General features: G+C 41.4%; 1 protein-coding gene across 9 annotated transcripts in view; it reads right to left on the bottom strand.

Moving 5' to 3' along the window:
• The window catches only part of BBX (BBX high mobility group box domain containing), a 142,550-nt gene that overhangs the window by 54,330 nt on the left and 75,594 nt on the right, over positions 1 to 12,626 (bottom strand). For all 9 annotated transcript variants that reach the window (XM_080364098.1, XM_080364105.1, XM_080364106.1 and 6 more), the window contains 2 exons: positions 4,187 to 4,357; positions 2,378 to 2,620 (listed from right to left, as the gene is read on the bottom strand). In XM_080364098.1, coding sequence (XP_080220224.1) covers positions 2,378 to 2,620; positions 4,187 to 4,348 — 405 coding nt within the window. In that variant the 5' untranslated portion in view covers positions 4,349 to 4,357. The remainder of the gene's footprint in view (positions 1 to 2,377; positions 2,621 to 4,186; positions 4,358 to 12,626) is intronic.

Here is a 12,626-nt window from a genome sequence, read left to right as displayed (position 1 = left end):
TTGGCAAAACATTTGGGTGCCTCACTATCTCCCAAAATCCAAGATCTTGCATATAGCTAGATACATGTAAGTAAATATGCCAATGCCTTGATTTGCACGATGCTGAGATACTATCAGTCGCTGATACTAAGCAGGCGAGAAACAGAAAGCTGCTTGCTTGAAGCTTGACCTGAGCCAACTGGCTTTGTTAACTCTGGATTTAAGAACTAAAAACATTCTCGAGGCTGTAAAACAACAGGGGTTGTAGCCACTACAGTAAATATCACTTCTGTCAGGCCCATTCATATCTCTGGAAGAGGGATTCAGATGCTCAGGGTACACAAGATACATTGTGGGGGTAGCAGATATGACACAGGGTCCTTTGGGAGATGTGTGTCCTGCCCGGGCAGCAGCCAGAGGCTATGTGGTGAGAACTGGAAGTCGAAGGGCACTGAAAAGCTACATCAAAGTAACAGAAGCTCATCCACTATATTTTAAACCTCAATGAGCTTATACATATCGGCAGTCAAACAGAAGGTTATTGGTATAAAGGTAATTTTATGTCCTTCCAAAGGCATTCACCTTCTCGACTTTTAAATGAGCTCTCCTTAGCAAAAATACCAATAAGTGGTTTGCACTAGAGCTGACATTAACATCTTTTTGACAGTCTCAGCAGTAAGCCTAACTACAAACCTGATGGTTACAACCACCAATCCATACATGCAGAACAGGCCCGTTGGTGAAGCAGCCTCAAATGTATTCAACAGCACATTATAGCTGCTAATTATCGTTGTAACATACAACTGTTAAAAGAATAAAAATTATTACGATCTCTTCTACACATTCTTGGAACGAGTTGTAATGAGGTAAACTACTGAGATTTATTGTTTTGCTTTGACACTGAACATGCAATTTGTTCTTCGTGCCAAGAAAAATAAAAAAATCACTACAGGAACAATGGCTTCCACAACAATATGATTAATAAGTTTCAGATCTTTCACTTCATACAGAAGTTTTGCAATTATTTTCCTTCTTAATGAATGAGTTTCCTTCATAAAGGAAAAAGGCCATGAAAAACAGTCACATCAGGTTTGTTTCTTCCAAAAATTATTTCTTCATTTTCATCTTTCCTTCCTCTGTATCTGTAACTGGACCTCCTAAATGCCCTCCTCCCACGTTTCAAGAAGCATCACTAATTTGTAAGTGGGAATGCGGAACAAATCAGGAATGGTTGGACAAAGCTGAGACTCAAGTATTTCAACACTGTGCCACAGATGCGGAACTACAGAGGTACTACAGACCCTCCTTCAAGGAGGACCTGCCATGCAGAACACTTTGTTTTTCCTGTGGCCCCTTCCATGCTCACACAAACTACTGAACAGCCAGACCTTATATACATGTGATAACAGCAGCAGTAAACTTTGGCTGACAGGGCAGGTTATGGATAATAGTTTCTGCCATCATTTCACAGCTACCTGTACTTCTTGTAGTGCCACAGCATTACTCAACAAATGGGAGAGATGTTCTTCCTCTATTATTTTTTCTGAGATTGAATTCAATGGCTACCCACAATGGACATCACACAGGTAATTAGAAGGATCTGTTGTGGGATGACGTTATCAGCCTAAGTAACCAGCTGTGTTTGTCTCACTCTGCTACTGATACCTGCAGCCTTCTTGGGGCCAGCTTAACAAGTAAGCTATTTCTTTAAAAGTGCCATTAACATTTTAAGTTGACGTAAAGATACTTTGTGAAATACAGGGATAATTATCTTTTCTTTGCTCCCAGTTAAAGGACTCTGACTACGTACTGTTCTCTGATTCGGGTACTAAACTCTGCCTCACCAAAAGTTGCTCTATCAAAAACTGCTTAACAATACACAGGGAGAGTACTTCATGAAACACTACTAATTTCTAAATTCTTTGGCATCGGAGGTAAAACGGGACTACATTTGTTGACTGTGCTTTTGGTTTGGTCCACCTCTATTATAATAGCAACCTGTATTATCAATAGAGAATGCGCAGCTTGATCTAAGTATCACCAGTCAGCTGACACCGAACTGTATGTAACTGTTTTCAATGGCCACTATTCACACACTATCTACATGTTAATGCTTGTACTGCAGGAATTATCAGGTGATATCTATCACAACCTGCATATATTTGTACTAATGACTACTAGAGCCAGGCTAGTTTGTTTACATAGACCAATTTCTTTTCATGCTGGTCCGGAGGACCAAGGCAATCAAAGCAAAACCAGCTGCTGCTCCAGGCATCATAATTGCACTGGGGAAGCCGAGAAACTCAGGGAAGCGAAAGACCCAACAGAAAAAGTTTTGCAGTACAAAGACAAATATGTGATGAATTCCCTTTACATCCACGATTTAGACAGAACATACCTCCTTGGCCATGTCAGTGTACTTCTGCTTTTCTTTTGGATCTAGAACCGCCCACCAATCTGCCAGGATTTTGGTTGCGCCACGATTATCGAGGCGAGGGTGTTCTTTTCGTACGAGAGAACGATGGCGTTTGCAGAACAAGAGAAATGCATTCATTGGTCGGCGAGCTCGTTGCTCTGAGGACTCGTCATCTTCGGTATCATCTGCATCCTGCTCTAAACCATCAGCACCAAGGAGCGGCACCTAGCAAAGCCGAAGAGGTGTAAACTCAGTTATCCACACTCCTCACAGAGACTGAGAATCTGTGTACAAATGAGGGAGACACACATGGATACACACAGCTGTCTCCAAAGGCCATCCGTTCCATCCAGAAGACCTGGAACTCTACATCAAACCTCCTCACCTGAGGGTTCCAAGGTTCATTCATGCCCTCTACAAGTCTTGATCTGAACTTGCAAAGGGAGCAGATGTTTAAGCTGAGGACTGTTCTTTAGTAACAGTCCTAACGCATCTGGAGGGAGGAGATCCTTCCTACTCTCTTCTTACAAGCTAGAAGTCATCTCGGTGGGATGAGGTAAGTAGAGCTACCTTGGACCTCAGTTACTTGTGTCTGCAACTACAGAGTGTGTGGGAAGGACAGTGAACAGGTAACAGTTGTTCCCCCATCTCCGTCTGTTCATCACCCAGCCTGTGCGTGGTGCTGCAGTGCAGCCACTGCACAACTGCCCAGTCAGAGCCAGAGGACAAATCTCAACAGAATACACTGCCAAAATATGCCCTCTCCACTCACGGACCAGCCTGTCATTCCTGCAAGGGATGCACCACAGAAGACTAGTTCTGACTGGATGAAACTTATTACTGTAAGAGACAGAAAACCACCTCCTACCTAACCACAAAGCAGCTGTTTTACGCCACATTGCAGCAAGTGACCCATAAGGTCAATAGAAAGCACTGCCAGAGCATCAGGCTCCTCCTTTTTGCTCCTTATCCTTGTCAAGGTCACTCTTCCTTATCAGTGTGTGACTCAAGGCAGCCTCCTCAGCACTGACCTCTCCCTTCCTGCCTGAGAAAAGCATAAGGGAGAAGCAGATATGAACAGTATCCAGATGATGGAAATGTCACATCTCCAAAACCCATCACCTTTCATTGCAGCGTCTTGTTACACAGGATGAACCTAACTGTACATTTGTGAGGTGCCACATTGTGGGGTCCTTCCAAAAAAAAGGGTAAAGCCAGCATCATCGACCAATTTCAAAATAACAAGCAAACAAGAGATTATTTCACCTGTGCTCTCAGTATTCTGGGGGATAAGTTTAATTTCACATGCAAAGACAGTAAAAATTGTTGACAGCTTTTTCTCTTGTAATCTTTGTATTCTTTTAAGCATTAGAAAAAGAAAGAAAAGTATTAGCTTGGCATGTCCTCAAAGCCAGTAGAAGCAGCTATTACCACAAGCTAACTTAATGTCTAAAATTAACAATTGAAGAAACCCATGTCAAAAACCCACCTTAGCAATCAAGACCAAGATTTGTAACATGTTATCAAAACAACCTTGTCAAAACTCTTACAGTCTAACTCTAAAAACCAGAGTCTTGTCCGAGATTTTAAAAACATGGTTGACAGCTTACTTTTTTTGTGTTATTTTTGTGCTATTTACCTTTGTAGCCTTACGGGCATAGAATCACTTCTTTTAATTGGCTGTGTTTGTTCACAAAAGAGAACAGCAAGAAGCAAATAAAACAAAAACACAGTCAGGGAGAATCTGACCACCATTAACCTTTTACAGTCAAATAATCCCATGAAGTCTACCTTATCAATATCTTCCTCCTCCTCTTCTTCCTCTTCCTCTTCAGAGAAGTCAAGGAGTTTCTTGGCAAGTAGGGGATGCCACTGAAGACACTTTCTTTTTGGTCGCTTCCCAGTTCCTTCTCCTTCTGTCGAATGATCCTTATTCCTACTACTGCCTTTCATTACTGTGACCTGTCATGCAAAAATAGTTGTAAGTTCACAACAAACCCTGAAGTATAAGAGACCATCATACAGATGCTTAAACCAGTGACAAATACATGGGGCACTAATGCAAGACTCTCAGAAGTTTTTTTTGGCAAGGTAATAGGGTTTTTTTCCAAATATCAACAACAGCATTGAGTATCTTTTTTCAATCTTAACACTTCCACCTAATTCTCAGATTAACTAACAATATACAATTTAAGAGCATGAAGCAAGGACATCAGCCAGTGCAGCTCTCAAATGTGCTCTGTCTGAAGGACAGCAGAGAAGCCCTCACACTTCGCTGGTCAAGTGAGTGAGAGACTCCACAGCTCTTCCATGCTTGTGTCCGCTGTAGTTTTTCATATTTTGCCACTGAAAAATGCCAGGATATCTCTCTTTTTAGCAGTGGAGCGTATCTCCAGGCACTCATCTGTTCATCATGTACTTACATATAGCAGTGACACTATGAGCTAGGATTTCCCAAGTGCTCTTAAAAGGTGCAATTATGAAATCCAACTCCTTGCTTAAGAGAAATTTTAATAAATCCATTTGAAGCAAACAAACAGAAGTAGTTAACCTGACACTTCAAGTACAAGAGCCCCCACACAGCAAACAAAACAAACCATCTGCTGAACCAAGCAATTGCAGGAAATACTTACACATCTGTCTTGCAAGTGTGTGTGTGTCCTCATCTAAAACTACCTCAGAACTACCTCTCTCTCAGTAAAAATACATGCTAACTATCAATGTAAGGGATGGCTTAAAGATCTGCTACCCAAGTAAGGGGCAAATAAATATAAAAACAATAAATAAAACCAGCACATCACATCGAGGTACCAAAGTGCAGAGGAAGCAAGCACTGCTGGCACACAGTCTGGTGCCTTTTAGCCTTCTGTTTACACTGTGTAATGCCAATGGATAATCCTGACAGGAGCATGGCCGCCTTGCCAAGAAAACAACACAAACATAAAAACAAACAAACTAGAGAGCGGTTAGCCAGCTAGATCTTTATAAAGCCAAGAAAAATCGCAGAAGTCTCACAAGGACTTCTCACCAGCAGGATGAAGAAGCTGGTCTAAGTCCTGGTCCTGCAGGTGAAGCCAGCAGCAGCTCTGGTGTTGACTCATGAGGAAGGCATGAAAAAGTGGTCAAGCCTCGTGATTGCAAGGCCACACTGCATTTTAGGATGCTGCTTTCTAGGAGACATCTGCTAGAGCACTAATGTTCCAGCCTACAGCAGCAGAAGTGAAAGGTGTGACATTTATACCAGTTGTCCAAGTCCTGGTGCCACCATCAGAGTGAATGCCTCACCAGAACCAGCTCACAGATCAGCTACAGCCCGTACAACTGCGGCCATGTCCCTAAGTATCCCATCCATTTAGCAATCACTAATTCTGCTTTTGGCTGATCTCTTCCATGTGTGTTTCTTGTTGGTTAACTCACTGGCAGTTTGGAAATATGCCCTTGTTTGCACCAGAAATGTGTGGTTAGCTCAGCTGCTTTCCCTGCAGACTCTAACAGTGTGGAAAGCTGAAGGACCTTCAGATGCTGCTTGCTGGAGGAAACAACTCGACCCTGAAGGAAGCAGGCTCAGAAATATTTACATACATTTTTAAATGGCATTTTCCTGGATGTATATTTGATTTTGTTAGTCTCTTCCCACTCATCAACAGTACCTGGCCCCCACGAGCTGAGGGATGGCTTGTAACTTCGTAGCAGCTTGCCATTAAGCTCCACACTTTGCTGTCCCCATCACACCCCTTCTACCTGGAGCATATTTAAACTTTGATTTCATGGCACCCACTCCTCTGTTAATTTTCTGTAACCAACTCCTCTCTTTTCAGTGAGTGATAAATGGCACATCATCACACACCATTTCAGCTAAATCTCTGTCCGTGACTTGCAAAGTGCATCCATATATACAGAAACAAACAGGTTTGGCTTTAAAAGACTATTAATGAAGTATGGGAAATCAAGCCACAGGCCAGTATCACAAAATGCAAGTCTGACATTGTGTGCCACCGTGACGTCTGCCATGTACCACACTGCACCGTGCTCCCTATCTGTCCCTCTTCCTAAAGTGCTGAACCACCATTTGCTTTTGTTTGGGGTATTTTCAGACACAAATCAACAAAGTAGCTGAGTTCTTGTTCGAGCAGAAACTCCAGCTCCCGTGGGCAGCAGAGATTTGTTCAGTCTCGGAGCTTGCTAAATGACAGACATCTGCCTACTACTGTAGCCATGGAAGTATGTGGCCTGTTTTGGGGCAAGATAAATGCACTAAAAGTATGATGGGGAGTCAGCTACTTCAGCCTATACCACTGACTTATCTAGGCAAGCTAATTTTATGGCTTCTGCCTATAGTCAGTCCCAAGTAAGATAAGCATTAGTGGTAGCCTTCTAGCTCATTAGTGTGAAAATAAATTAACATTTGAAGGATACTCCACAATCCTCCCTTACAAAGCTCAGCTGAAGTCTCAGTGTTATTTCAACAACAGCATCCCCTTCAGCTGGCACCTCTCTGCCTGCTGCCTTTCAAAAGATGAGCAAGAGAGAACTTCACAGGAGTTCAGTGATCCCATGGTGTACTTTACACGTGTTCTCCATCCCCTGAGTACCTGCCTATGCTCTATGCTGAGCTTGGTAAGGCAGCACAGACCCTAAGCACCGGTCACCTTGCAAACCCCAAAGGGGGTCTCAGTACGTTATGTCTCTTTACTACCACACAGCTCACAAATAACTTTTGTTCTCCATGCATGAAGGGAAGGTATGAGTGCACATTAGTGCTGAAACAGAAACATATACTCAGCTCCAGGAATTCAAGAGATGCTCATTACGTTGTCTTCTTAAATTGTGAACCGTCTCACTCTAGTCCTCACCCTGAAGCAACAGTTCTAGTATAAAGAGTCTTTTTAGCAAGATTGTTTGTTACCTTACCAGCTCAACAAGAATTTAGGAGATTCAAGACATCAGAATACGTCAGATTCTGGCTGTTACACAGGCACCTTTTGCTACAGAAAGACACACAGTCGCTCTTCCCTTCCACTTGGGAGTGAATCTCTGCAACAGCCAACTACAGAAATCCTCCTGATTTAACCACACTGATGGATGGCCTCAGGCCACAGACTGACTTCAAACTTTACTTTTCCAGCATAACCTGGAAGCCTCCTGCTCCTTATGTCAAGCTGCATACTCTATCTGTACCCTCTCTTCTTTCCTACAAAATAGGGAGTCATTCATAACATGGACAGAAAAAAGATTTCTGCTCTTATTTTTTAATACTTTGGTCTTTCCAAATCCTTTTTCCCCATTTTGTCTTATTCAAATTCTCATAAGTTTTGTCCTACATTTCAGAGACTTTTTCGGTGCTCGCTTTTTGCTGATGCCTCTCTCAGTCAAATGTAGTATTGGCATAATGAAAAATGTTCTAATTCTCTATTACATCATATGGGACTTTTCCTCTTAAAAATGGATGCTGATATAGTGTTTTGAACTTATTTTCCTTTGGATCGCTTAATCCTCCATATTACCACACCATGCTTCATGGGCATTTCTCTTGTAATTGTTGATATATTCATATAAAATTCTATAATTATGAGAGAAGCTGACCCATTAAAAAAATCCAGTCAATTAAACAATCCCATAGAAAAGCACAGAACAAGTCACAGGTGGTCTTTGTAGGCTTTGGGGCTTAAGAATACAGAAGATACACAGCACCCAAAGTGCAAAGTTTGCAATAACTGGAATTTGTGAACCCCATCACAAAAAAAGTTATTTCTTCCACGGTATCAGTAAAAATATGCTGTGTCTTTTTTAAGGCAGATATAATGCCTTTTACAAGTTAACAAGAGGAAAAACACAGCTACCTAACAAGATTTTACAAGACATTTCTCGGCTTAAGGATGACAAAAAAGTGACAGACACCAGGGAGAAAGTAGGAATACTTCAACAAGACAAGACAAAAGTATGGACAGCTTTGCTTAAAAAAAGCCACATATGCTTTATAACATCACCAGAGGATACCTGTCATAGCTGACATTCACAATCTGCTGACAGCAAGAGATACCTTCAGGGTGATGTTCTACACCTACCTTCAGTGCAGATACAGATCAAATATTACAGAGATATTAAACCAGTAATTAACTTTTCTTATTATTTTGTGTGTGTGCTGGCTGTATTATTTCCTTTCTGGTCCTGGAAACATTAATCAAAGAATGAGAGCTTTCTTGGAGGTCTTATAAATATGTATACTTAATATGGCTTCAAAGAAAAAAAAATGATTTGCTAAGAAAACAGATGGGAGTGGGGGGAGCTGAGGAGAAGAATTATTGTTTAGCTTTTTATGACATATATTTCTATTTCAATTACACAACTGTAGGCAAGCTTTTGTTAAGTGCTCATTAACAACAAGTGTTTGATTACCTTCATTAAGTTTTGTTTTCCTCCTGTCTTCCTCTGCTATTTACAAAACCTGACACAGACAGGCGATCAACTTCCACAGTCCTAATTTTGGAACTATCTCACCCCACGGCTGATGTGCCACCAAGAATGCCGCTACTGCTTGTGCTGAACAAGCTGCATTCACCAGGTGTTCCCCAAACACCACAGTCCTTAAAAAGGTGTTTAGAAGTAACGAAGCCCTGTAAGGCACGTGTTGTAATACAGGCTACAAAGAAACCCACGACCTGCAAAAGCAGAACCCCAGAGATGTGAACTGTGACTATGGTGTAGTCCCTGTCCTCCAAAGAAGAATGGCTGAACTTTAGCAATGCTCATCTTATTTCTGTGAGGACAGTGGATATAAATTTCTGTTTTCTTGTCCCCTTAAAACCACATTTCCTGGAGCCCAGCTGGGCCCTCAGCTGCCTCCATGCCCATTACTGGTGCAAAGGAGCAAAGGGAAAATTTCAAGTGGATTTTCTGCATTTCTGCTCTGTTTTACACTATCTAAATTCTCTACTACTTCATAAAAACAAATACCCAACAGGGAACAGAGGACCAAACTATGACACTAATGGCTTGGTGTTTTGGGGGCTCCCAAGTCAGTGAACTGAGCTGTTTCAACAAAGAAGCCGGAGACTGGGAAATGAGTTCATGTTCTCAGGGGTCTAGGGGGCTGAACATGTATTTGAATTTTCAAATATAAGCAAAAAGAGATTGCTGGCAGTAAAATATACCTACGCAAATACAAAAGGTTTTCTAAACATTTTTTTAAGCTCTGGAATAACTGAACCAGAATACTTCTACAATGCAGGACAAAATCTAGTTGACACTAATTACTGACCAGTCAGTGAATATATTCTTTATTGTTTCACAGTGGAAAGCCATTAATGAGCTTTCTAACTTCCAGAGATGTGGTGGTTTAATGGGGGACATGCTGAGACTCGATGAGTCCTATTTACTAGCAGAGGTTTGGGATAGACTGTCACCACATGGAACTCTTAGCAACACAGCAACAAGTCTTGCTCTCCTAATGGCATGCTCTTCCAACTTCATAAATTATTTTAAACCATTCCTTACTCTTTCTTAAGCTCAGATCTGAGTTGCTTGGTTTATTCTCTAATAGATAACATTAAACCTCAAGATCATCACAAGAATGTCAACAGGATGTTTTTGAGTTATTTTTAAGTGAATCTTTCATGCCTACCAAAGAGAAATAAATGCAACATATAATAAAAGTCGATAGATTTCGAACTTCAGTTATACTCTTTCTCTGCTCATTCACAAATGCACAAAAATTAAGATGTGCTTTGAGATTTTTTAATGCAAATAAATCAACTTGGTTTTCTCTACTACATAAAGAATTTATGTTGAACAACTGTACTCTACTGTTAGCATGATATCAGAATGCGCTCAATTTAAAAAAAAATAAAGGGTGAGAAAATGAATTTGTTACTAGTGTTCACTTGCCTTTTTATGTGCCTATCATTTAGTTTTGCCTTTGGTTAATACTGTCGTAGTTAATTCTTCAGACCTCTTGATCAGAATGGTTGTAAGGGCACTTCAAGTGCTCGCCCTCTCCAAATCCGCTTTTAAAATGGAAACCACAGACTGCAAGTGCACAAGAAAACCTCACACTGAATAAGAAAACATCACATATATAATGCAGAGAAAAAAACTTCTCTTCTGTGCTAGGAATACTCTGCCCAGATGTGCCTGTGTCATCATTTCAGGCAACTGTGTTTTAAAAGGTACTTAAATGAACATAAATCCTTCAGTGAGACCTGAGCATAACATAAGCAATAAAGCTTGCAAAGTCATGAGGAGATACACAATCTACTGCAAAGAGTTTTAATGATGGCTGAGTTTAAAGAATTATTTCTCATTTTTCTTTCTAGTATTTTTTTTTCTCTTCATTTATAGAAGACAACATGAAGAAATATAATAATATTTTACTTTGTAGGGAGTTCTTTAGGAGTATCCTCATTAAAATAAGTGAAACACAGGCAGACCCTGCCTGCTACAAAACTGCCCTCAGAAGACATACTTAGGAACCAGATCCTATTGCTACACCCCATGAATAAACTGATTAAGAAATTAAAAAGACAAAACTTAGCATAGACCTTGACCCCTGAGTTTTCTTTAAGCCCTTGCCAGAGAACAACACAGCTGAGTGGATCTTCCTCGGCTAAGTGAGTATTTCAACCTATTGAAATTAGCTATGGTACTGGAAAACCAAGTTAAGAGCGTATCATGGTTAGGCTGCCAGCAAGTGCCTGTTGCCAGAAGGGAAACTACTTGTTTACTAGGAAAAAAAAACAAACAAAAAACCCACAAAAAACAAACCAACAAACAACAAAACAAAAAAACCCACCAACCACAAACAAACAACAAAAAACCCCAAACCTAAACCAATAAAACAACACCAACAGTAAAAAGACAGGGAGAGATGAAGATGAAGAAAAATGGCAAATAAAAATAAAGGAAAAGCTCAGTGGAACCAGCATAGTTAAGTTTGACAAGGACAAAATAACGGGCTTTGAATACATAACAGACGTCAGCAAATGATCAATTTTGCACATCCACAATGTGGGGCACAAGTGGGTGGCATCTGCTGACAGGAAGGGAAACAGGGAGGTCAAGTCCTGGGGGTTGGCCCCTGGCAGCAGCAGTGCAGGAGCAGCACAAGGGACGTTAATGTCAGACTGGGGGATAGCGGGGTGTCATCCAGCACCCGTGGACCCCCGGGGGCTGCAGCATGCAGGGCAACCACACTGCTGAACAAACGGACCAAGCTGTCATGTGTCATTCCCATCACCCCATATACTAAACATAACAAAAATCTAATTATGAAAACTAAGTGGTGCATGATATTTCAAATGTAACAAAAATGCAAAGTATTTTAAAACATACTCAAAATGCACAGAATGCAAGTAGGATGGCTGGATAGGAGTTAGGACAATCTTTATAAAAATGACACCCCCCTAGTTCTCTAAAGTCTTTCATTATGTTGTTATTGTTTTTTTGATTGCTGTTTGTTTGTTTCTCCCCTCCTGCATTTGTATGTTTGTTCTCCAGTCTGAATGCCAGGCAACAGCCACTTGTTAGGTAAAACCAAATCAGTGCATTTATCTTTAAATTTATCAGTGCTGGAAGGTACCAACTTGTGGGAATCATCTCCCAGATCTGCAAAAACAACCTTTATTAAGTGAGAAACTGTTTAAGACATGGTCACACTTTTATTTTCTACTATGCTTTACCCTAAATAAACCTACTTCCTGGGAAAACTCAGGACTTCAAATACTAATTTTAAATTTTTAAAAAAAACCAAAGTGACAAACACTGTTCAAACGGACTTGCTGAGGTGGGGTGCAGCAGGCTCAGCTGTATTTTGCACCAAGCTTTTAATGAAACCGGTGGATGAAACGACAAACCCACGACTCCACAGGAAACATTTGCTCTTTTCTGGCCACAGTGTTTCTGTTCGGCAGAAACATACCGCTTACACGCCAAAACGAAGAGCAACGCCACTCAAAACCAACGCACGGCCAGAAACGCAACACCTACGAACATGAACTCCAGAAGGAGGAGGGGGTACGGGAGACACGCCTGCCCGAACGGCACAGCCATTTGGGAGGGGGACGTGTCAAGGAAAACGAGGAGGCGCCAGAAATGCGAAAACCACCCAGCGCCTACAGCGACCCGTGCTGGGGCTGTGACAGAACAGCCGGTAACCGCATCACGGCACTGGTACCGGCGCAGGATAAGGGGGGCTGGGAAAGAGCATCTGGGGGGCTGAAAAAGAGCATTTATGGGG

Source organism: Nesoenas mayeri (genome assembly GCF_963082525.1).
Source record: "Nesoenas mayeri genome assembly, chromosome: 1".
NCBI lineage: Eukaryota > Metazoa > Chordata > Aves > Columbiformes > Columbidae > Nesoenas > Nesoenas mayeri.
Note: the sequence above shows the minus strand (reverse complement) of the source record. Positions and strands in the feature narration are given on the sequence as shown.